This window comes from Pristiophorus japonicus, chromosome 5 (genome assembly GCF_044704955.1).
Source record: "Pristiophorus japonicus isolate sPriJap1 chromosome 5, sPriJap1.hap1, whole genome shotgun sequence".
NCBI classification, from domain to species: domain Eukaryota; kingdom Metazoa; phylum Chordata; class Chondrichthyes; family Pristiophoridae; genus Pristiophorus; species Pristiophorus japonicus.
In genome coordinates this window covers 144,071,588-144,098,255 of record NC_091981.1, presented here as the reverse complement: position 1 = coordinate 144,098,255, position 26,668 = coordinate 144,071,588, and the positions used below count along the sequence as shown (strand labels likewise).

Sequence of the window (26,668 nt, the reverse complement as noted above, 5' to 3'; positions counted from 1 at the left end):
CCCCTTTAAATGTAGCATGGTTACTGGGAACTCATTTTCACATACTACTCTGAGGAGCAGCGGAAGTGCGCATGTAGCTTTTGAAAACATTTCCTTCAAAAGCTTGTGTATACTTATTCAATTTAGTATCAAGATAGAAAAGCAAAATACTGCAGATGCTGGAAATCTGAAATAAAAACAGAAAATGCTAGAAATACTCAGCAGGTTAGGCAGCATCTGTGGAGAGAGAGAAACAGAGTTCACATTTAAAGTCAATGACCTTTCATCAGAACTGGAAAATGTTAAGAGATGCAACAGATTTTAAGCAAGTACAGAGGCAGGGAAAGGGGGAGGGGATAAAAGGAAAGAACAAAAGAGATAGGGTGGTGTCATGTATGTACTTTTGGTACCACTAGCCACTAGATGGCATCACTGTTGGAGGCCATTGGGTTGCACGCACGTGTCTGCAGCCCAACTATAAAAGGAGCTGGTCGAGACGTCGAAGAGACTTAAGTGCATTAAAGGACTATTTATTTATCACAGGTGCCCTTTAGGAATTCGCTCGGCTGCAGCAATATTTCAGAGGAACATGGAGAGTCTACTGAATTCCGTTCTCAGAACCGTCGTGTTCCAAGATGACATCCTGATCACAGGTCGTGATTCCGAGGAACATCTGAACAACCTAGAAGAGGTTCTACATCGTCTGGATAAAGTGGGACTCAGTGAAACGCTCGAAGTGCGTCTTCATGGCACCAGAGGTCGAATTCCTGGGGAGGAAAATTGCTGTTGACGGCATTAGGCCCAAGGACGTGAAACCAAGGCCATCAAGAATGCACCCAAGCCACAGAATGTGACGGAGCTACGTTCGTTCCTGGGTCTACTCAACTACTTCGGTAAATTGAGCACCTTATTAGAACCACTCCACATGCTGCTTAGAAAAGGCAACAACTGGGTGTGGGGTGCTTCTCAAGACACAGCTTTTGAGAAAGCCACTAAACTGCTTTGCTCTAACAAGCTGCTGGTACATTATGACCTATGTAAACGTTTAGTATTGGCCTGTGATGCTTCGTCATATGCAATTGGTTGCATACTCCAACAAGCTAATGAATCGGATAAACTTCAACCAGTCGCGTATGCTTCAAAAAGTTTGTTTAAAGCGGAAAGAGCCTACAGCATGGTAGAGAAAGAAGCACTAGCCTGTGTGTATGGGGTTAAAAAGATGCATCAGTACCTGTTTTGTCTTCGGTTTGAACTGGAGACCGATCACAAGCCGCTCATTTCACTGTTCTCTGAAAACAAAGATATCAATACAAATGCTTCATCACGCATCCAGAGGTGAGCGCTGCCATTATCCGCTTATGATTATGTCATTCGCCATAGACCTGGCACCGAGAATTGTGCCGATGCTTTGAGCTGTCTGCCGTTGCCACACCAGAGGTGGAAATGCCACAGCCGGCGGATCTATTGTTAGTTATGGGTGCTTTTGAGAGTGAAGGAACCCCTGTCACGGCTCAACAAGTTAAGACCTGGATCAGCCAGGATCCGATTTTATCAGTGGTGAAGAGTTGCATCCTCAAAGGTGATTGGTCTGCCATACCCAAGCAAATGTACGAGGAGACCAAACCTTACATTCGTCGCAAAGACGAACTGTCTATTCAGTCGGATTGTATACTGTGGGGCAATCGTGTTGTTATGCCCAAGAAAGGGAGAGAGAAATTTGTACGTGAACTACATAGTACACATCCCGGCATTGTAATGATGAAAGCCATCGCCAGGTCTCATGTATGGTAGCTGGGAATTGACTCTGAGCTGGAATCATATGCGCATCAGTGCAACACTTACACGCAGCTCAGCAAAGCACCAGCAGAATCGCCGCTGAGTCTGTGGTCCTGGCTGTCCAAACCATGGTCCAGGATCTGTCATGTATTCAACTGTCATTGTAATCCACGTATAAACTGATCTAAGTTGTGCACCGTGAGAACACTGACCACTAGGTGATGAACTTGTGGGAAACACTCCTAACCTGGACTTTCACGTATAAAAGGGAAAGCTCCACCCATCTTCTCCACTTCAGTCCTGGAATAAAGGTTGCTGGTCACAGAGTGAGCTTCTCTCTAGTATGGGCCTTTTGTGCATTTGCACTGTATAGTAAGGACATATCATTGGTGACAAGAAACTGGGATTTAAACCACACGAGCATGGCCACTAGCAGGACAGACGAGAGGTACTGTGTTGGTGATGATTGGGACGATTTTATTAAGTGACTACAGCAAAGTTTTGTCACTAAGGAATGGTTGGGACAGGATTCGGCCAACAAACGCAGGGCTCATCTCCTGACGGTTTGTGGATCCAGGACGTACTCCCTGATGAAGGACCTTCTAGCGCCAGAGAAGCCGGCGGACAAGACTTTTGAAGAGCTCAATAAGTTGATCGGGGAACACTTTAAACCGGCAAGCAGCATGCACATGGCAAGACACCAGTTTTACATGCACCGGCGGTGAGAAGGGCAAAGCGTTCCAGACTTCGTGGCAGACCTCCGGCGACTGGCGAGCCTATGTAAGTTCCCAGATGCTGAGCGGAGATGCTGCGAGACTTTTTTATTGAGGGCATCGGGCACGCTGGGGTTTTCAGGAAACTGATTGAGACCAAAGACTTGACCCTGGAAACAGCGGCTTTGATGGCCCAGACATTTATCTCAGGGGAGGAAGAGACCAGAATGATGTTTGACAAAAATCTTGGTTTAAATGCAGAAAATGGACAGGGAGTCAACATTGTTAACGCGGCACACAGTTCTCCAGGCAGACAGGGGCAGTCGGACATGCCCGAGCATGTCGTCGAACCCAAAGGGGGAATTCAATAGAGACAATGGCTAGCTGAACGGCGATTCATGCCATCGCAATGGACAGTGCGGCCAGTAATGAGCCATCAACACCTGTTAATGTTGCGTTTAAGGACAGTTACAGAGACAGTCAGAGACGATCGACTGGCAATGGACCTTTTGTTTCCAACAACGGCTCATGTTGGAGGTGTGGAGGCAAACACACAGTCAGAGCTTGCAGGTATCAGCAATATTCCTGCAGAAATTGCAACTTTAGCGGTCACTTGGCACAGATGTGCAGGAAGCCTGCAGCCAGGTTGATGTACGAGGAGGACAGACCCGATGTAAGCCCTACGAGGCCAAATGGACACTGGGGGAAATCGCTGGAAGCTGAAGTTCAGCGACTTCATGTGGAGCACATATGCAGTTCAAACACCAGGACGCCACCGATAATGATGAAAGTGCTTCTCAATGGCATCCCAGTATCAATGGAGCTAGACACGGGGCCCAGCCAGTCCCTGATGAGTATCAAACAGTTTGACAAGTTGTGGGCGTCCAAGGCCAGGAGGCCAAAATTATTGCTGATTGGCGCACAGCTACGGACATATACAAAGAAGATCATTCCGGTGCTATGCAGCGCCACAGTAGTCGTGACCCACAAAGATTCGGAGAACAGGTTGCCATTCTGGATTGTCGGCGGGGGATGGTCCCGCACTACTGGGGAGGAGTTGGCTTGCTGTCATGAACTGCAAATGGGGCGATGTCAATGCAATTTCTTCTGTGGAGCGAATATCATGCTCACAGGTCCTGGACAAATATGACTCACTATTGCAACCTGGCATTGCAACTTTCATGAGGACAAAGGTAGTGATTCACATAAACCCGGACACCAGGCCAGTACACCACAAGGCCAGAGCGGTGCCGTACGTGATGCGGGAAAAGATAGAAGGCGAATTGGACTGCCTGCTGAGGGAAGGCATCATCTCGCCAGTTAAATTCAGTGACTGGGCGAGCCCGATTGTGCCAGTGCTCAAGGCGGATGGGTCGGTCAGGATATGTGGTGATTACAAGGCCACCATCAATCAGATGTCACTCCAAGACCAGTTCCCGCTACTGAGAGCGGAGGACCTCATTGCGACGCTATCCGGTGGCAAACTTTTTTCAAAATTGGACCTGACCTCAGCTTACATGACCCAGGAGCTGGCGAGTGAGTCGAAGAAGCTGACCGCCATCACGACACACAAGGGGTTGTTTGAGAACAACAGATGTTCGTTCGGGATTCGCTCCGCCGCCGGGATCTTTCAACAAAATATGGAAAGCCTCCTCAAGTCGATTCCAAGGACGGTGGTTTTTCAAGACGACATCCTCAGCATGGGTTGCGATACTGAAGAACATCTCCACAACCTGGGAGGAGGTGCGAGGCAGACTGGACCAGGTAGGTCTGTGACTGAAAAAGGCGAAGTGCGTCTTCCTAGCTCCAGAGGTAGAATTCCTGGGAATGAGGGTAGCAGCAGACGGGATCAGCCCTACTGCGTCCAAAACGGAAACGTTCCAGAGAGCACCCAGACCCCATAACACGATGGAGCTGCGTTCGTTCCTGGTGCTCCTGAACTATTTTGGTAACTTTCTTTCCAAATTGAGCACGCTGTTAGAGCCGTTACATGTACTCCTACGCAAAGGTCGCAAATGGGTCTGGGGGGACAGCCAGAAAAGGGCTTTTGATAGAGCACACAATTTGTTATGCTCCAACACTCTGTTAACGCTATATGACCCATGTAAGAAACTTGTTTTAACGTGTGATGCGTCGTCCTTTGGGGTCGGGTGTGTATTGCAGCATGTTAATGCCAAGGGTCAGTTACAGCCGGTAGTTTATGCCTCCAGAAGTCTGGCCCAGGCAGAAAGGGGCTACGGGATGGTAGAAAAGGAAGCATTTGCATGTGTATATACAGTAAAAACAATGCACCAGTAACTGTTTGGCAGGAAATTTGAGCTGGAGACAGATCACAAACCCCTAACGTCCCTTTTGGCTGACAACAAGGCCATAAATGCAAATGCGTCGGCCCGCATACAGAGGTGGGCACTCATGTTGGCCGCCTATGACTATACAATTCGGCACAGACCAGGCACTGAAAACTGCGCCGATGCACTCAGCAGGCTCCCACTTGCCACCACTGAGGGGGCAACCGAGCATGCTGCTGAGATGGTCATGGCTGTTGAAGCTTTCGAAAGCGAAGGCTCACCCGTGACAGCCCATCAGATCAAAGTCTGGACAAATAGAGACCCGCTACTGTTTTAGTCAAGAAATGTGTCCTGAATGGGGAATGGGCAGCCACGTACGGGGTATGCCCTGAGGAATTTAAACCATTTCACAGGCGCAAGGATGAACTCTCTATTCAGGCCGACTGCCTACTATGGGGAAACCGAGTAGTCATGCCCCAAATGGGCAGAGAGGCGTTCATCAGAGAACTCCACAATGAGCACCCGGGCATTGTCACGATGAAGGCAATTGCCAGGTCACACGTTTGGTGGCCAGGGATAGATGCAGACCTGGAACTTTGTGTTCGCAGGTGCAACACGTGTGCCCAGCTGGGCAATGCGCCCAGGGAAACCCCCCCTTAGTCCCTGGTCCTGGCCCACCAAGCCATGGTCACGCATCCATGTGGACTACACAGGTCCTTTCATGGGAAAAATGGCCTTAGTTGTAGTAGACGCCTACTCCAAATGGATCGAGTGTGACCTTCTCAATTCAAGCACATCCTCTGCCACGGTAGAAAGTCTACGGGCAATGTTCGCCGCCCATGGTCTACCGGACGTCTTGGTCAGGGACAATGGCCCGTGCTTTACAAGCATTGAATTCCAGGACTTCATGGCAGGAAATGGTATCAACCGTGTCAGAACGGCACCATTCAAGCCGGCCTCAAACGGGCAGGCGGAACGAGCAGTGCAGATAATCAAACAGGGGATGCTCAGAAGCCAAGGGGGTTCCCTACAAAGCCGCTTATCACGCCTCCTGTTGGCCAATAGATTCCGACCACAGTCGCTCACAGGGGTTCCACCTGCAGAGCTGCTAATGAAAAGGATGCTCAAAACCAGGTTATCCCTTATACACCCCACCATGAAAGAAATTGTTGAGAGCAGGCGCCGGTCACAATGTGACTACCATGATGGGAATGCGAGGGCGCGATGTATTGATGTCAATGACCCTGCCTTTGTCCTCAACTACGCTGTAGGGCCCAAATGGCTTGCAAGCACTGTGATTGCCAAAGAGGCGAATACGATTCTGGTAGTTAAACTTACCAATGGACAAATCTGTCGCAAACACATGGAGCAAACAAAAAGGAAGTTCAGCAACCCCATAGAAGAAGCAGAGAAAGAACACGATGTAGAGTTCACTCCACCACAGGTGACCGAACACCGGAACCAAGTGGAGAACCACTGTGGGCTGTCCGGACAGGCCTGAGGCACCGCAAACAGCAGACACTCAGGCCAGCGCCCAACGACCGGAGCCCCAACTCAGGCGCTCTACAAGGGAGCGTAAACCACCAGAGAGACTTAACCTGTGATCCCAATAAGACATTTGGGGGAGGTGACATCATGTATTCAATTGTCATTGTAATCCATGTATAAACTGACCTAAGTTTGGACACCGTGAGAACACTGACCACTAGGTGGTGAACTTGTGGGAGACACTCCTAACCTGGACTTTCAGGTTTAAAGGGGAAGCTCCACCCACCTTCTCCACTTCAGTGCTGGAATAAAGGTTGCTGGTCACAGAGTGACCTTCTCTTTGGTATGGGCCTCGTGTGTATTTGTACTGTATAGTAAGGACATATCAGGATCCACATAGACTTTGCAGGTCCCTTCCTGGGGAAGATGTTTTTAGTTGTTGTGGATGCATATTCGAAGTGGATAGAGTGTATAATCATATCATCCAGCACATCCACAGCTACCATTGAGAATCTCAGTGTCATGTTCGCGACACATGTTCTGCCTGACATCGTTGTTAGCGACAACAGATCGTGCTTCACCAGTCGGGAGTTTCAAGAGTTCATGAAACTCAATGGTATCAAACATGTAGGGTCAGCACCGTTCAAACCTGCATGCAATGGGCAAGCAGAACGAGCTGTCCAAATCATAAAGCCGAGTATGAAGCGAGTAACCCAAGGGTCACTACAGACCCGCCTGTCATGCATACTGCTTAGTTACAGGACAAGACTACACACGCTTACCTGGGTCTCGCCTGCCGAACTGATGATGAAGAGAGGTCTTAAGACCAAGCTAGCTCTTGTACACCCTGACTTGAATAATCATGTTGAATATAGAAGACAAAGTCAGCAAGGGTATCACGATCGCGCAGCTGTGTCACGTGATATTTTTGTAAATGATCCTGTATATGTTCTGAATTATGGTCAGGATCCCAAGTAGATCGCTGGCACTGTCATGGTCAAGGAGGGCAACAGAGTATTTATTGTCAAGCCCAAAAATAGGCAAACATGCAGGAAACATATGGATCAGACAAAGCTGTGGCACACAGGCGAACTGGAGCAGTCGGAGGAAGAGACAATCGACGACCAACCAACCTGCTCCCAGTCATCAGAGGACTCAGTAGTCATCAGTGAATTCGGGACTTTCAATCACTGACAGGTTCAATAAAAATGGACCTTCAATCCCTGACATGGTCATTGCCACTCCCACCAGGTCAGCCACCCAGCCACCAGTCACAACAGACTCTGAACACTCACCCAAGGCTAGAGTTAAACGGAGAGGGTCAACCCGGGAGTGTAAAACACTGGACCGTCTCAATTTGTAAAAGACTGTGTTCAGATCTCAGAGCGGGGTATTGTCATGTATGTACTTTTGGGATCACTAGCCACTAGATGGCGTCACTGTTGGAGGCCATTGGGCTGCACGCACGTGTGTGTAGCCCAAGTATAAAAGGTCAGCCATTTTGTATATTAGTCACTTTGGGCCTTAATAAAGCAGAGCCAAGGTCATACCTCTTGGAGTTAAACAGTACTCAGTCTAACAGTTATTGCATACACAACAGGTGGAAGGCAGGAGAAATTAAATGACAAAAGGGATGATGGTGCAAGGCGAAAGGAGATGGTAAATGGAACAGTAAAGAAACAAAAGATGGGTCTAGAGGAGGTGTAAATGGGAATGTCAGAATCATCAGCAACAGCTGCCATCCAAAAAAATGGGGGCAGAGGTTACGATCTGACATTTTTTAACTCAATGTTGAGTCCGGAAGAGTGCCAAATTGACTGATGCAATGCTGTTCCTCGAGCTTACCTTGAGCTTCATTGAACAATGTAGGAGGCAGAGGTCGGAGTGGGAATGGTCCTTATTTTCTGTTATTATTTCAGATTTCCAGCATCCACAATATTTTGGTTTTGTCTTTTAATCACCTTTCCTAATATCTCCATGGCCCCAAGTTTCCACACGATAAAAAATGGGCGCCCCCTCCGAGCTGGGCGCCCGTTTTTCGCCCCGAAAACGGCGCCAGAAAAAAAACGCGCGATTCTGGAGCGCCCTGCAGGGGGGCGGAGCCTACCACTCGCGCCGATTTTGTAAGTGGGAGGGGACGGGTACCATTTAAATTAGTTTTTCTCCTGCCGGCAACCCTGCGCGTGCGCGTTGGAGCGTTCGCGCACGTGCAGTGTGAAGGAAACATTGGCACTCGGCCATTTTTGTAGTTCTTTGTAGCTGTTTAATTTTTGAACATTTTTTAATAAAAGCACATTGCCATCAGCACTTCAGCACTGAGGCTTCTTGCAGCAGTGAGAAGGCTGCAGGAAGCCTCAGAAAGTTGAGGCAGTCGTTTCCCGACGGCCTCCCCCCCCTGCCGTCGGGAAATGGCTGCTGAACTTGTGAGGCTTCCTGCAGCCTTCTCACTGTCTCCTTCCCCCCCCGCCCGCCGTCTGGAAAGGCTTCCTCCCCCCCCCACGGGAACGAACGGCTGCCTCCTCCCCCGCCCGCGTGAACGGCTGCCTCAACTTGAGGCTTCCTGCAGCATTCTCCCTGGCTGAAGCACTTTCACACAGGTAGGAAGATGGTTTATTTAATCTTTTCTTTGCTTATACATTTTTATTCAGGTTGGATTTATTGGTATAATATTTGTATAAGTATAAATAAGGATTTATTATAGAATTTAATGACTTCCCTTCCCCTCCCTCCCCACCTCGTTCCGGACGCCTAATTTGTAACCTGCGCCTGATTTTTTAATGTGTAGAACAGGTTTTTTCAGTTCTACAAAAATCTTCACTTGCTCCATTCTAAGTTAGTTTGGAGTACGTTTTCACTGTGGAAACTTTGAAATCAGGCATCAGTGGCCGGACACGCCCCCTTTTGAAGAAAAAATTCTGTTCCAAAGTGAAACTGTTCTAACTGACTAGAACTGCAGAAAAAAAATGTGGAGAATTGCGATTTCTAAGATAGTCCGTTCTCCACCAGTTGCTCCTAAAAATCATGCGCAAATCATGTGGAAACTTGGGCCCTTTATGTGGGTTGGTGCCAAATTTTGTTTGATAATGCTCCTGTGAAGTGCCTTATACGTTTTATTATGATAAAGACACAATATAAATGCAAGTTGTTGTTGATGATGTTGAAAAGTAATAGTTTCAGTTCCATTTAATGGTATTTCTTCCCTGATGACTCTTTTCCAATTCCTATCATGTAGGATTACAGGAAATCACCAGCACAGATATGATAGACCAAATTGCCTAATTCCGAGCTGCAACATTTTATGATTCTATCATACCATGAAATTACTTTAATATCTACCTACTTCAGGAGAACCACAGTCTTACAGAAGGAGTCTCAATTAAAAAGTTGAAGTACCCCATATAAAGAGCTAAGTATACTATAATCTTTTTAATAATATACAAGCATAGTCTATCAGTAAACTATTGTTTTGAAACTGTCCTACCGTGTGACATTCGATGGAGCCAGTAGTAGGCAAAGTCGACTCCTAAAAATGTCAACCACCATGTCCAGGGTGAATCCCATGGGAGTACAAACAGTCTAAAATTCTCCCAGACGTAGATGTAACCAGTCAGCTGAATGCCTCGCCCCAGTAGTCTACACAAAAAAAATATATAAATTTAGTACAGTGTTACTCTTCTCTAAAAACAGACCTATATGTTGCAAAGCCTAAGACATGACTGTTTTACAAGCTCATTTTAGTAAAATAGCCAGAGCTGGAAACATTAAAAACATTTTCAGTCACAAACTGTATACCCAAAACATTCACTTGCCACAAAACAGAAATATAGATAAAAGCGGCAAGCTGCAGAAGTCATGTGGGTTGCTGGGGATAACCAAGTGGCATTAATCTTTTTATCTCTCACTTTTCCCTTCCTCCATTTTTTAGTCTCCCTCTTCTATATTTCTCTTTCTCAACAGCCCACCTAACTGAGGGATACGAGAGATTTCTTCTCAACATGGAGAGAGAGAGAAGATAAGACACAGAAATTTAGACAGACTGTCCCAGCATGCAATAACAAAGTAAAAGGTTTCTATGAATGTTGGGGTAGCTCTGCCTCCATAATAACCTTATGTAGTTTCTTAATCACCAGGTGGAAGAAAGATAAAGTAAATTCTAGTACATGCACACAGGGGATTACATTCCATTAGTGGGAGGACAGGAGTTCACAATCTCCTGTGTAAGACTGCAGGAGAATTTGTAGATATAAAAATATATTTTATATTAAAATATAGATTGCCGCCAAAAACTTCCAGTTGCTCTTGTCCACAAAAACAAAATGAGAAAACTCATGGGTCTATATTGTAACTCATTCTTCTGAATGGATAAAGTGTGCCATTTACAAATTCTGCCCCTTATTAAGACACTTTATGATTCATGGGTATTTTGCAGAAATTGGAAAGATAATTATAAAAGATCAGCATAAAAAAAGAATTAAATGACCTGAGCTCAAGCGGGTAAAAAATGGATAATGCTGACACATCTTGTCAAGCAATCGTCAGGCTCAACTTCTTAATAAAATGAAGAACCACAAGAAAATTAAACAAGAATCTCTTTATTTTAAAAGTTCAGAATCACATTTATTCCATCCAGTCATAATTCTGTACAATTTCTTGTTCAACAAAAATTAAAATTCTGACCATATCCAATAGCTGCATGAAAAATAGGGAAGAACATAAGAACATAAGAATTAGGAACAGGAATAGGCCATCTAGCCCCTCGAGCCTGCTCCGCCATTCAAAAAGATCATGGCTGATCTGGCCGTGGACTCAGCTCCACTTACCCGCCCGCTCCCCGTAACCCTTAATTCCCTTATTGGTTAAAAATCTATCTATCTGTGATTTGAATACATTCAATGAGATAGCCTCAACTGCTTCCTTGGGCAGAGAATTCCACAGATTCACAACCCTCTGGGAGAAGAAATTCCTTCTCAACTCGGTTCTAAATTGGCTCCCCCGTATTTTGAGGCTGTGCCCCCTAGTTCTAGTCTCCCCGACCAGTGGAAACAACCTCTATCTTGTCTATCCCTTTCATTATTTTAAATGTTTCTATAAGATCACCCCTCATCCTTCTGAACTCCAACGAGTAAAGACCCAGTCTACTCAATCTATCATAAGGTAACCCCCTCATCTCCGGAATCAGCCTAGTGAATCGTCTCTGTACCCCCTTCCAAAGCTAGTATATCCTTCCTTAAGTAAGGTGACCAAAACTGCAAGCAGTACTCCAGGTGCGGCCTCACCAATACCCTGTACAGTTGCAGCAGGATCTCCCTGCTTTTGTACTCCATCCCTCTCGCAATGAAGGCCAACATTCCATTCGCCTTCCTGATTACCTGCTGCACCTGCAAACTAACTTTTTGGGATTCATGCACAAGGACCCCCAGGTCCCTCTGCACCGCAGCATGTTGTAATTTCTCCCCATTCAAATAATATTCCCTTTTACGTTTTTTTTTTCCCCCAAGGTGGATGACCTCACATTTTCCGACATTGTATTCCATCTGCCAAACCTTAGTCCATTCGCTGAACCTATCTAAATCTCTTTGCAGCCTCTCTGTCCTCTACACAACCCGCTTTCCCACTAATCTTTGTGTCATCTGTAAATTTTGTTACACTACACTCGTGTCCCCTCTTCCAGGTCATCTATGTATATTGTAAACAGTTGTGGTCCCAGCACCGATCCCTGTGGCACATCACTAACCACCGATTTCCAACCCGAAAAGGACCCATTTATCCCGACTCTCTGCTTTCTGTTAGCCAGCCAATTCACTATCCATGCTAATATATTTCCTCTGACTCCGCGTACCTTTATCTTCTGCAGTAACCTTTTGTGTGGCACCTTATCGAATGCCTTTTGGAAATCTAAATACACCACATCCATCGGTACACCTCTATCCACCATGCTCATTATATCCTCAAAGAATTCCAGTAAATTAGTTAAACATGATTTCCCCTTCATGAATCCATGTTGCGTCCCATATTATTTGGAAAATACAAATATAAATGGGGTAGAAGAGCAAAGGGATCTGGGAGTACAAATACACAAATCACTAAAAGTAGCGACACCGGTTAACAAGGCCAGAAAAAAAAGCAAACCAAGCACTAGGGTTTATTTCTGGAGGGACAGAATTGAAAAGTGGTGAAGTTATGCTAAACTTGTATCGAATCTTGGTTAGACCACACTTGGCATACTGTGTACAATTCTGGGAATACTGTATACAATTCTGGTCACCATATAGGATATACAGGCACTGGAGAGGATATAAAAACGATTTACAAGGATGATACCAGAAATGCGAGGGTATACCCATCAGAAAAGGATGAACAGGCTGGGTCTCTTTTCTCTTGAAAAGACAAAGCTGAGGGGTGACCTAATAGAGGTCTTTAAAATTATGAAAGATTTTGATAGAGTAGATAGAGAGAGTGTTTTCACTTGTGGAGAAGAGCATAACTAGAGGCCATCAATATAAGATAGCCACTAAGAAATCAAATAGGGGATTCAGAAGAAGGTGGTGAGAATGTGGAACTCGCTACCACGGAGTAGTTGAGGCAAACAGCATTTAATGGAAAGCTAGATAAGCATATGAGGGTGAAGGGAATAGAGGGTTATGCTGATAGAGTTCGATGAGGAAAGACAGAGGAGGCTTATGCTGAGCATAAGTGCCAACATGGACTGGTTGGGCCGAATGGTCTGTTTCTGTGCCGTATATCCTATGTAATTCTACCAATTTCAATGTCAGTACAGTACAAGAGTTAATTCTTCATGACTTTTAAATTAGAGTCCAATTATTTTACATTTCTCTAGTGCCTAGATAATCTTTCCAGTAAAACATTAAAATCCGCAGAATAAACATCAGCTTACCGCTTCTGGCTGAATATGAGCATTCTTTCACTCATTGGAAGTGGCTGGGTCTTTCAGTCATGGAAGAATGCACCTATCCCTATATCTTTATGCAGTGTTATTAAAGTATTAACCTTTCATAGTTATATAATGCTGACATCATTCTCTATTTCAGCAAGTGCCTTCTGCTCAGAAAAAGCAATTTTTCCAAACCTGGCCACTTTGACCTATTCGCTAAAAACCATGTAGCCTTGACTCTCAGCTAGTCTGCTACAGGTCTTTAAAATGTAGTGCAATAACTCCCCTGATTACTCAGTTGATAAAACATTATTTAACTCCGTTATTGTTATATATGTAAATACCTTGCTTACCCACCAGAGAGCTCATCCCCTGGAGTCTCAAGGGATCCCACAATCCCTTGGGAGCACCTATACTTAAGGAGGCCTCATAGGCTGGAGAGGTATTCTGGAGACCTGTAATAAAAGACTAAGGTCACACTTTACTTTGAACTCACAGTATCTGGTCAGACTCTTTATTCATACATAACAACTGGCGACGAGATACAGATGACGAACCCCACCGCAACGATGCAGAGAACAGTGGGCATTTTGGAGAAATTGTCGGAGTGAGATTATTGGGAAACCTTCGTGGAGCGACTCGACCAATACTTCGTGGCCAACGAGCTGATAGGAGAGGCGAACGCTGTCAAACGAAGGGCGATTCTCCTCACCGTTTGCGGGGCACCAACGTATGGCCTCATGAAAAACCTGCTTGTTCCAACGAAACCCACAGAGAAATCATATGATGGCTTGTGCATACTGGTCCGGGAGCATCTTAACCCGAAGGAAAGCGTTCGATGGTGAGGTACCGGTTCTACACATACAAGAGGTCTGAAGGCCAGGAAGTGGCGAGCTATGTCGCCGAGCTAAGTAGCCTTGCAGGACATTGCGAATTTGAAGGACATTTGGAGCACATGCTCAGGAACTTCTTTGTGCTTGGCATTGGCCATAAAGTAATACTTTGCAACATTTTGACTGTAGAGACCCCAACCTTGAGTAAAGCCATAGCGATAGCCCAGGCGTTCATCGCCACCAGTGACAATACCAAGCTAATCTCTCAGCACACAAGTGCTGCTACAAGTACTGTGAACAAAGTAATGTTGTTTTCGAATAGTAACGTACAGGGCAGGCCCCACATGCCTGCAGCTGCACGTCCGCAGATGTCTCAGAGTCCACCATCATGGGTGATGAATGCAAGGCCATTAACACCTTGTTGCCGCTGCGGGGGTGATCATCGTTTCCATTCATGCCGCTTCAAAGGATACGTTTGCAAGGGCTGTGGAACAATGGGACACCTCCAACGTATGTGCAGGCAAGCTGCAAACCCTGCTAATCCCACAAACGACCATGTTACAGAGGAGGACAGATCCACGGCAAATCACGACGAACCAGAGCCTCAGACCGAGGAGGCAGAGGTATATGGGGTGCACACGTTTACCACAAAGTGTCCCCCAATAATGCTGAAGGTTGAATTAAATGGACTCCCGGTGTCAATGGAGCTGGACACAGGCACGAGCCAGTCCATTATGAGCAAAAAGACTTTCAATAAATTGTGCTGCAGCAAGGCGGCAATGCCAGTCCTGTCTCCCATTCGCACTAAACTGAGAACTTACACAAAAGGAACTGATTCCCGTAATCGGCAGTGCTACTGTAAAGGTCTCGTACGATGGAGCAGTGCACAAGTTACCCATTCTGGGTGGTACTGGGCAATGGCTCCACGCTGCTTGGCAGAAGCTGGCTGGGGAAGATACGCTGGAACTGGGACACTTCGTCGATGACACTTCGTGTACCCAGGTCCGAAGTAAGTTCCCTTTGTTGTTCGAGCCAGGCATCGGGAAGTTCCAAGGAGCAAAAGTGCAGATCCACCTAATTCCGGGGGCACGACCCATCCATCACAAAGCGAGAGCAGTACCATACATGATGTGAGAGGGTGGAGATCGAGCTAGACCGGCTGCAATGAGAGGGCATCATTTCGCTGATCGAATTCAACGAATGGGCCAGTCCGATTGTTCCAGTCCTTAAGGAAGACGGCACCATCAGAATCTGTAGTGATTACAAAGTAACTCTAAATTGTTTCTCCCTGCAGGATCAATACCCATTACCAAAGGCAGATGACCTTTTTGCGACGCTGGCGGGAGGAAAGATGTTCACAAAGCTGGACTTGACCTCTGCCTACATGACGCAGGAGCTGGAGGAATCATCGAAGGGCCTCACCTGCATCAACACGCACAAAGATCTCTTCATTTACAACCGATGCCGTGGCAATATTCCAGAGAAACATGGAAAGCTTACTGAAGTCGGTCCCATGCACCATGGTCTTCCAGGACGACATCTTGGTTACAGGTCGGGACACAGTCGAGCATCTGCAGAACCTGGAGGAGGTTCTTAGTCGGCTCAATCGCGTAGGGCTCAGGTTAAAACGCTCGAAGTGCGATTTCCTGGTGCCTGAAGTGGAATTGCTGCGGAAAAGAATCGCGGCGGATGGCATCAGGCCCACCGATTCGAAGACGGAGGCAATCAAGAACGCACCGAGGCCACAGAACGTGACAGAGCTGCAGTGTTTCTAGGGCTCTTGAACTACTTTGGTAACTTCTTACCGCGTCTCAGCACACTGTTAGAACCACTGCACACCTTACTGTGTAAAGTAGGTGAATGGGTATGGAGTAACAGCCAAGAAAATGCCTTTGTAAAAGCTAGAAAACTGTTATGCTCAAACAAATTGCTTGTGTTGTATGATCCATGTAAGCATTTAGTACTAGCATATGATGCGTCATCATATGGTGTTGGGTGTGTGTTGCAACATGCTAATGAATCTGGGAAATTGCAACCGGTTGCCTATGTATCCAGAAGTCTGTCTAAGGCCGAGAGGGCCTACAGTATGATTGAAAAAGAAACGTTAGTGTGTGCCTATGGGGTAAAGAAAATGCATCAATATCTGTTTGGGCTCAAATTTGAATTGGAAACTGACCATAAGCCACTGATAGTAAAGGGATAAATACCAACACATCGACCCGCATCCAGAGATGGGCGCTCACATTGTCCGCATACAACTACGCCATCCGCCACAGGCCAGGCACAGAAAACTGTGCCGATGTTCTCAGTAGGCTGCCATTACCCACCACGGGGTTGGAAATGGCACAGCCCGCAGATTTAGCCATGATAATGGAAGCATTCGAGAGTCAGCAATCACCCGTTACCGCCTGACAGATTAGAACCTGGACGAGCCAGGACCCCTTACTGTCCTTAGTAAAAAAAACTGTGTGCTTCACGGGAGCTGGTCCAGTGTCCCATTAGAAATGCAGGAAGAAATAAAACCGTACCAGCAGTGCAAAGATGAAATGTCTATACAGGCAGACTGCCTTCTGTGGGGTAATCGGGTAGAGGTACCAAAAAAGGGCAGGGACACTTTCATTAGTGATCTCCACAGTACCCACCCAGGCATTGTAATGATGAAAGCGATAGCCAGATCCCACGTATGGTAGCCCGGTATCGATGCGGACTTAAGAGTCCTGTGTGCAGAAATGTAACACATGTTCAAAGTTAAGCAATGCACCCAGGGAGGCGCTAGTAGGTTTATGGTCTTGGCCCTCCAAACCGTGGTCTAGGGTCCATGTCGACTATGCAGGCCCGTTCTTGGGAAAATTTTCCTAGTGGTTGTAGATGCGTACTCCAAATGGATTGAATGTGAGATAATGTCGGCAAGCACATCCGCTGCCACCACTGAAAGCCTGCGGGCCATGTTTGCCACGCACGGCCTGCCTGATGTCCTCGTGAGTGACGACGGGCCTTGTTTCACCAGTGCCGAGTTCAAAGAGTTCAGGACCCGCAATGGGATCAAACATGTAACATCTGCCCCGTTCAAACCAGCATCTAATGGTCAGGCAGAGAGAGCAGTGCAAACAATCAAGCAGAGCTTGAAGAGGGTAACTGAAGGCTCACTCCAGACTCGCATATCCCGAGTCCTGCTTAGTTAACGCATGAGATCCCACTCACTCACTGGGATTACACCCGCTGAACTGCTCATGAAAAGGGCACTTAAGACAATGCTTTCGTTAATCCACCCTGCCCTACACGAGCAGGTAGAGAGCAGGCGGCTTCACCAAAGTACATATCATGATAGCGCAAATATGTCACGCGAAATTGAAATTAATGTTCCTGTATTTGTGTTGAACTATGGACAAGGTCCCAAATGGCTTCCCGGTACTGTCGTGGCCAAAGAGGGGAGTAGGGTGTTTCGGGTCAAACTTTCAAATGGACTCATCTACAGGAAACACTTGGACCAAACCAAACTCAGATTCACGGACTATCCAAAGCGACCCTACCTTTTTTGACCCCCCAACACACATACCAGTGGCAACCGACACATCAGTTGACCACGAAGCAGAACCCATCACCAACAGCAGCTCAGCAGGACTCACCACACCAGGCTGCCCAGTAAGACCAGCTGCACAGCAGTTAAGCGAGAGCCCAATAAACAACTCACCAAAACCAGCATTTGCACCGAGACGATCAACCAGGGAAAGAAAGGCCCCAGATCGACTCACCTTGTAAATAGTTACACTACTGACTTTGGAGGGGGGGGGGGCGGGGAGTGTTGTTATATATGTAAATACCTTGTTTAACCACCAGAGGGCTCATCCCCTGGAGTCCCAAGGGATCCCACAATCCCTTGGGACCATCTGTACTTAAGGAGGCCTCACAGGCTGGAGAGGCACTCTGGAGACCTGTAAATAAAAGACTAAGGTCACACTGTATTTTGAGCTCACAGTATCTGGTCAGACTCTTTATTCATACGTAACAGTTATAGAGAACAAAAAGTCTTGGATTCATTCCCTTGTCCATGCAAAGTTTGGTGATAAACACTCAAGATAATAACAGGGTTCTACAATTGGCCTCAGGAGGAAGAAAAGGTAATTAAGCAACTCACTAACCCACATGATTGTTTAGCCTGCAGATACTGAGCATCTAGTCTCACGCTTGAAGAGGCTGCACTTAAGTGAGGTACCTCAGAGCACCCCAGGCCCATAGATCACACAGATAATTACAGATCTGACTCACATTAGTTCATCCATCCAGAATGGCCTGATAGTTTGTGGAATCTAACGGACTCTATCCAGAAGTCTATTCCATGTATTGATGGCTCACTTTGAAAAATAATTTCCTAATATCTACCCTAAATTTGACTTCTACTAGTTTGAATACGTATCTCCTTAACCTATTCTCTTAATTTAGTTTGAAGTAATTTCTGGATTTGCCTTTTGCACAAAGTTACCATTTTATATATACTTCTAAGATCACTTCTCAGAGCCCTTCATTCAAAACTGAACAGCCAATGTTTTTACAGTCATTCCTCATAAGTCATTCCTGCACAAAATAAAAGTTCATGGGGTTGGGGGTAATATATTAGCATGGATAGAGGATTGGCTAACAAACAGAAAACAGAGAGTAGGGATAAATGATTCACTTAGGGATAAATGATTCAGAGATGAGGGGGCTGACATTAGAAAAGGTTGAATAGGTTGGGCCTCAACTCATTGGAGTTCAGAAGAATGAGAGGCGATTTATTCGAAACGTATAAGTCTATGAGGGGGCTTGACAAGGTGGATACAGAGAGGATGTTTCCGCTGATAGGGAAGACTAGAACTAGAGGGCATAATCTTAGAATAAGGGGCCACCTATTTAAAACTGAGATGAGGAGAAATTTCTTCTCTCAGTGGATCTGTGGAATTCGCTGCCTCAGAGAGCTGTGGAAGCTGGGACATTGAATAAATTTAAGACAGAAATCGACAGTTATTTAAACGATAAGAGAATAAGGGGTTATGGAGAGCGGGCAGGGAAGTGGACCTGAGTCCATGATCGGATCAGCCAATGATCGAATGAAATGGCAAGCAGGCTAGAGGGGCCGTATGGCCTACGTATGGCCTACTCCTGTTCTTATTTCTTATGTTCTTATGTTCTTACATAACTCAGACCAGACACTAGGAATTAGCTGTGTGGATCTTACGGCCTTGCAATGATCCAATTTCTCCCACATCTCAATGACCAGAAATACGGGCCCCAAGTTTCCACACGCGGCGAAAAAGGCGCCCCTCAGAGCTGGGCGCCTGTTTTTCGCGCCGAAAACGGCGCTTGAAAAAAAACGCGGTATTCTCGAGCTCCTTGGAGCTCGATGTCTGCTTGGCGTGGCGCACAGGGGGTGGAGCCTATCACTCGCGCGATTTTGTAAGTAGGAGGGGGCGGGTACAATTTAAATGAGTTTTTTTGGTGCCGGTAACCCTGCGCGTGCGCGTTGGAGCGTTCGCGCAGTCTGAAGTAAACATCGGCACTCGGCCATTTTAAAAAGTGCTGCAGAAAAAGTGAAAATTTGTTTATTGAACCCTTGCAATGGCTTGCATTTTAATTTTCTTGATATTTCTGAGTGTGAGGGAGTGCTTTTAGCAGCACTGCTGAATAAATCACCTGCTGAATTAATGTTGGCTCTTTAACCAGTGTTACTGCAGCAACTGTGCATTTTAATTCAGCCTTCACAACTCGTTACCGTTTCAATCTCCACCACTCATTCTGTAATTAAAGCTGGACTGTGATAAATGGGACACATGCACTTGTTTGAGAATATTCAAATTCTTTGTAGCTGTTCAATTTTTAACATTTTTTAATAAAACCACATTGCCCTTCCATGATCAGCACTGAGGCTTCTTGCTGCTTTCTCCCCCTGCCGTCGGACGGTCCCGATGGCAAATGGCTGCCTCAAGCACTGAGGCTTCTTGCAGCTTTCTCCCTCCCTTCCCCGGCCGTCGGTCGGTCCCAACGGCAAACGGCTGCCTGAAAGGCCTGCCTGAAGCACTTTCACACAGGTAGGAACATGGTTTATTTAATCTTTTCTTTGCTTATAAATTTTTATTCAGGTTGGATTTATTTGTATAATATTTGTATATGTATAACTAAGGATTTATTGTAGAATTTAATGACTTCCCTTCCCCCCCCCCCTCCCCCCTACCTCGTTCCCGACGCCTAATTTGTAACCTACGCCTGATTTTTTAATGTGTAGACAAAGTTTTTTCAAGCGTGCAAAAATCTTCACTTGCTCCATTCTAAGTTAGTTTGGAGTACGTTTTCACTGTGGAAACTTTCAAATCAGGCATCAGTGGCCGGACACGCCCCCTTTTGAAAAAAAAATTCTGTTTAAAAGTGAAACTGTTCTACCTGACTAGAACTGCAGAAAACTTAAAGGTGCAGAATTACGATTTCTAAGATACTCCGTTCTCCACCAGTTGCTCCTAAAAATCAGGAGCAAATCATGTGGAAACTTGGGGCCATAGAGTTTGATTTCCACTGACTTGTACTCTACTGCAGGTACTCTAGTTATAGAATTCAGCATGATTTTCTCTTTTGATTGCTGCTCTGCAATGGTTGGACATGTTAAACACAAATTTAAAGATGGCATTCACACAGCACCTTTACTGTTGCTGCAAAAATGTTCACATTTTGCAGAAATACAACAGATGATGGGGCCGAAATTGCCCTCCGCCCCAAATGGGGTGCACATTCCGATTTAATTGATGATTTACTGCCTCAATCGATGGGGAGATGATTCGAGTGATTTTTGTGTGTGAATATGTTGGGGTGGTGTTTCGGGCAGCAGTCGGGTGGAAATGGGTCGGGAGCAGGCTGGTGTCATCTGCGTCGCTAGAATCTTAGAATAAGGGGCCGCCCATTTAAAACTGAGACGAGGAGAAATTTCTTCTCTCAGAGGGTTGTAAAGCTGTGGAATTCGCTGCCTCAGAGCTGTGGAAGCTGGGACATTGAATAAATTTGACAGAAGTAGACAGTTTCTTAAACGATAAGGGGATAAGGGGTTATGGGGAGCGGGCGGGGAAGTGGAGTTGAGTCCATGATCAGATCAGCCATGATCTTATTGAATGGCAGAGCAGGCTCGATGGCCGTATGGCTTACTTCTGTTCCTATTTCTTATGTTCTTATGTTGTACATGGCCTTCTTTGACCTCACCAAGGCCATTGACACTGTCAATCATGAGGGACTATGGAGCGTCCTACTCCGTTTCAGCTGCCTCCAAAAGTTTCTCACCATCCTCCTCCTGCCCCATGATGACATGCAAGCAGTGATCCTGACCAATGGATTCACAACAGAACCAATCTACGTCCGGACCGGGATCAAGCAGGGCTACGTTATCATGCCAACGCACTTCTTGATCTTCCTTGCTGCAATGCTCCATCTCACTCTCAACAAGCTCCCTGCTGGAGTGGAACTAAACTATAGAACCAATGGGAACCTGTTCAACCTTTGTCACCTCCAGGCTAGATCCAAGGCCATCCCATCCTATGTCATCAAACTACAGTATGCTTGTGTCTGCACACATTCAGAGGCCCAAATCCAAGCTGTTGTGTATGCAATAACTCAAATAGGCTGAATACTGTAAACTCCGAACAGGTACAAATCTGGCTCTACTTTATTAGGGCCCAAAGTGATTATATTACAAGATGGCTGGCCTTTTATACCTGGGCCGCACACATGTGCGCACAGCCCAATGACCTTCGACAGTGGCGCCACCTGGTGGCTAGTAAACCCAAGCATACATACATGACAATATCCCCATTAAGATATTAGTAACAGTCTTTTTACAAATTGAGATGGCCCGGCGCTTTCCGCTCCCGCGTCTCAGTTCAACTCCAGCCTTGGGCGAGTGTTGAGTCTGTTATGACTGGGAGCTGGGTAGCCGATCTGATGGGAGTGGCAATTACGTCAGGGATTGAATGTCGAGATTCATTGATGACAGTGGAGTACTCTGATGACTGAGGGTAGGTTGGTTGGTCACTGATTGTGTCTTCCTCAGACTGCTCCAGTTCATCCGTGTGCCACAGCTTTATCTGATTGACATGTTTCCTGCATGTCTGCCCATTCTTGAGCTTAATGGTAAACGCTCTGTTACCCTCCTTGGCCGTAACAGTACTGGCGATCCATTTGGGACCGTGACCATAATTCAGTACATACACAGGATCATTGCTAGAAATGTCGCGTCACACAGTAGCGCGATCATGATATTCTTGCTGACTTTGACGTCTGTATTCAACACTATTATTCAAGTCAGGGTGGACAAGAGAGAGACTGGTCTTGAGACCTCTCTTCATCAATAGTTAAGCAGGGGAGACACCGGTAAGCGTACGGGATCTTGTCCTGTAACTAAGTAATATGCGTGACAAGCGAGTTTGCAGTGAACCTTGAGTTATATGTTTCATACTCTGCTTGATGGTTTGGACCGCACGCTCTGCTTGTCCATTGGATGCGGGTTTGAATGGTGCTGACCTCACATGTTTGATACCATTGAGTTTCATGAACACTTGAAACTCCATACTGGTGAAGTTGTCGCTTATAACGATGTCAGGCAGACCATGCGTAGCAAACATGACACGAAGGCTCTCAATGGTAACTGTGGATGTGCTGGATGACATGATTGTAGACTCTATCCACTTGGAATAAGCATCCACCACAACTAAAAACATCTTTCCCAGGAAGGGACCTGCAAAGTCGATGTGGATCCTGGACCATGGTTTACAAGGCCACGGTTATATATGTTGACTTGTATTTACTCTGTATAGCCACCAGAGGGCTCATCCCCTGGAGTCCCAAGCGATCCCTTAATCCCTAGGGAGCACAGGTATTTAAGGAGGCTTCACAGGTTGGAGAGGCACTCTGGAGACCTGCAATAAAAGACTAAGGTCACACTTTACTTTGAGCTCACAGTGTTCAGTCTGACTCTTTCTCCATACACAATAGCCACGACCACAGATTCAGCGGCAATTCCGCTGGTGCTTTACTAAGCTGCATGCAAGTGTTACACTGATGCACACATGACTCCAGATCAGAGTCACTTCCTGGCAATGACTTTCATCATGACAATACAGAGATGCGTACTATGTAGATCATGCACAAATTTCTCTCTGCCTTTCTTGGGCATAACAACACAATTACCCCACAGTATACAATCTGATTGAATGAATAATTTATCTTTGCGACGGATGTAAGGTTTGGTCTCCTCACACATTTGCTTGGGTATGGCAGAACCAATCACCACTAAGGATACAACATTTCACAACCGATAATGTCGGGTCCTGGCTGATCCAGATTTTAACTTGTTGGGCCGTGACAGGGGTTCCTTCACTTTCAAAAGCATCCATGACTAACAGTAGGTCTGCCGGTTGTGGCGTTTCCACTCCGGTGTGGGCAACGGCAGACGGCGCAATGCATTGGCACAATTCTCAGTGCCAGTTCTATGGCGAATGACATAATCATAGGCAGATAATGTCAGCGCCCACCTCTGGATGCGGGATGATGCATTGGTACCGATACCTTTGTTTTCCGAAAACAATGAAATGAGTGGCTTGTGATCTGTTGCTAGTTCAAACCGAAGACGAAACAGGTACTGATGCATCTTTTTAACCCCATTCACACAGGCTAATGCTTCTTTCTCCACCATGCTGTAAGCTCTTTCCGACTTTGACAAACTTTTTGAAGCATGTGCAACAGGTTGTAATTTGCCTGACTCATTAGCTTGTTGGAGCACGCAACCAACTCCAGATGACGAAGCATCACAGGCCAATACTAGACGCTTATACGGATCATAATGTACCAGCAGCTTGTTAGAGCAAAGCAGGTTAGTAGCTTTCTCAAAAGCTCTATCTTTAGACGCACCCCAAACCCAGTTGTCGCCTTTTCTTAGCAGCATGTCCAGTGGCTCTAATAAGGTGCTCAATCTCGGTAAGAAATTACCGAAGTAGTTGAGTAGACCAAGAAACGAACGCAGCTCCGTCACATTCTGAGGCTTGGGTGCATTTTTGATGGCCTTGGTTTGAGAGTCCATAGGCCTGATATCAGCAGCAGCAATTTTCCTCCCCAGGAATTCGACTTCTGCTGCCAGGAAGACGCACTTAGAGCGTTTCAGTCTGAGTCCCACTTTGTCCAGACGATGTAGAACATCTTCCATGTTGTTCAGATGTTCGGCGGTGTCATGACCTGTGACCAGTAACCAGTATGTCATCTTGGAACACGACCGTTCTGGGGACAGTCTTCAGTAGACTCGCCATGTTCCTCTGAAATATGGCTGCAGCCGAGCGAATTCCAAATGGGCACCTGTAGTAGATAAACAGTCCTTTATGAGTGTTGATGCACATAAGTTTCTCCGACGTGTCGACTAGCTCCTGTTTCATGTAGGCCGATGTCAGATCCAGTTTTGTGAACGACTTTCCCCAGCTAGCGTTGCAAACGAGTCATCAGCCTTCGGTAACGGGTATTGATCCTGTTTCAAAACTCGGTTGATCATAACCTGGTTATCTCCACAAATCCTGACAGTGCCATCAATTTTCAACACAGGAACAATGGGGCTGGCCCATTCGCTAAATTCATCCGGTGATATAATCACTTAACGCTGGAGTCTGTCCAGTTCGATTTCGATCTTCTCCCTCATGTACGGAACTGCCCGAGTTTTACGATAGATGGGTCTTGCATCCGAGTCCACGTGGATCTGCACCTTGACTCCTGAGAAATTGCCAATGCCTGGTTCAAACAGCGATGGAAACTTGCTCATCACTTGAGCACATGGAGTATCATCCTCCGACGACAACGCTTTGATCTCGTTCCAGTTCCATTTGATTTTTTTCTAACCAGTTCCTGCCGAACAGCATTGGACCATTGCCTGGAATAATCCATAATGGTAAATCGTGAACCGCACCATCATACGACACCTTGACTACTACACTGCCAATCACCGTTATGAGTTCTTTAGTATACGTACGCAACTTGGCATTGACTGGACTCAGCTTAGGCCTCACACCTTAGTATCCCACAGCCTGTCGAATGTCCTCTGGCTCATTATTGATTGACTCGCACCCGTGTTCAATTCCATCGATACTGGCACACCATTCAGTTTTATATAAATCATTATCGGTTGGCTCTTTGTTAGGAATGAATACAGTGCATACACTTCCTCCTCTGGTATCTCGGATTGCATATCCGGATCCGCGCTAGACTGGTCATCATCCTCCACGTGGTGTGTCGCAGCATGGTTGCTCAGTTGTGGACATAAGAACATAGAACATAAGAATTAGGAACAGGAGTAGGCTATCTAGCCCGCTCCGCCATTCAACAAGATCATGGCTGATCTGGCCGTGGACTCAGCTCCACTTACCCGCCCGCTGCCCGTAACCCTTAATTCCCTTATTGATTAAAAATCTATCTATCTGTGATTTGAATACATTCAATGAGCTAGCCTCAACTGCTTCCTTGGGCAGAGAATTCCACAGATTCACAACCCTCTGGGAGAAGAAATTCCTTCTCAACTCAGTTTTAAATTGGCTCCCCCATATTTTGAGGCTGTGCCCCCAAGTTCTAGTCTCCCCGACCAGTGGAAACAACCTCTCTGCCTCTATCTTGTCTATCCCTTTCATTATTTTAAATGTTTCTATAAGATCACCCCTCATCCTTCTGGACTCCAACGAGTAAAGACCCAGTCTACTCAATCTATCATCATAAGGTAACCCCCTCATCTCCGGAATCAGCCTAGTGAATCGTCTCTGTACCCCCTCCAAAGTTAATATATCCTTCCTTAAGTAAGGTGACCAAAACTGCATGCAGTATTCCAGGTGCGGCCTCACCAATACCCTATACAGTTGCAGCAGGACCTCCCTGCTTTTGTACTCCATCCCTCTCGCAATGAAGGCCAACATTCCATTCGCCTTCCTGATTACCTGCTGTACCTGCAAACTAACTTTTTGGGATTCATGCACAAGGACCCCCAGGTCCCTCTGCACCGCAGCATGTTGTAATTTCTCCCCATTCAAATAATATTCCCTTTTATGGTTTTTTTTTCCTAGGTGGATGACCTCACACTTTCCGACATTGTATTCCATCTGCCAAACCTTAGCCCATTCGCTTAACCTATCTAAATCTCTTTGCAGCCTCTCTGTGCCCTCTACACAACCCGCTGGACACATGCGCTGGAGATGCCCCAGTCTCAAACAGTCTATACAAATATACTGTTGAAACCGACACTGATGATGCCGATGATTCCCCCCACAATGCCAACACGGTAATATCGGATTCATTCCCGTTGGCAGACTTTGAGCAGCCACAGGTTTCACGTACGCAGTCGGGTAGGCCCTGCCATATGCAGCTCTGCCAGATACGATACTATCTTGTTTACAGTACTTGCCGAGTTCCGATTTTTCAATGATATCTGCTTTAAGCTTTTGTCCGTCGTCATGCATGATTGGGCAATCGTGATGGCCTTGCTCAAATCCAGCGTATCCGCTGACAGTAGCTTACGCAGGATCACCTCGTGGTTGATGCCAATTACAAAGTCCCGCAGCATGAGTGCCAACGCAGTCTCGAACTTATACAGTCCAGCTAGACGTCTTAAGTCGGCAACAAATTACAATACATAAGAACATAAGAAATAGGAGCAATAGTAGGCAAAAAGGC

At 46.2% G+C, this 26,668-nt stretch overlaps 1 protein-coding gene across 1 annotated transcript in view; it reads right to left on the bottom strand.

Moving 5' to 3' along the window:
• agmo (alkylglycerol monooxygenase) overlaps nt 1-26,668 on the bottom strand; it is a 651,239-nt gene that overhangs the window by 476,884 nt on the left and 147,687 nt on the right. The window contains exon 3 of the mRNA XM_070879980.1: nt 9,726-9,877. Coding sequence (XP_070736081.1) covers nt 9,726-9,877 — 152 coding nt within the window. The remainder of the gene's footprint in view (nt 1-9,725; nt 9,878-26,668) is intronic.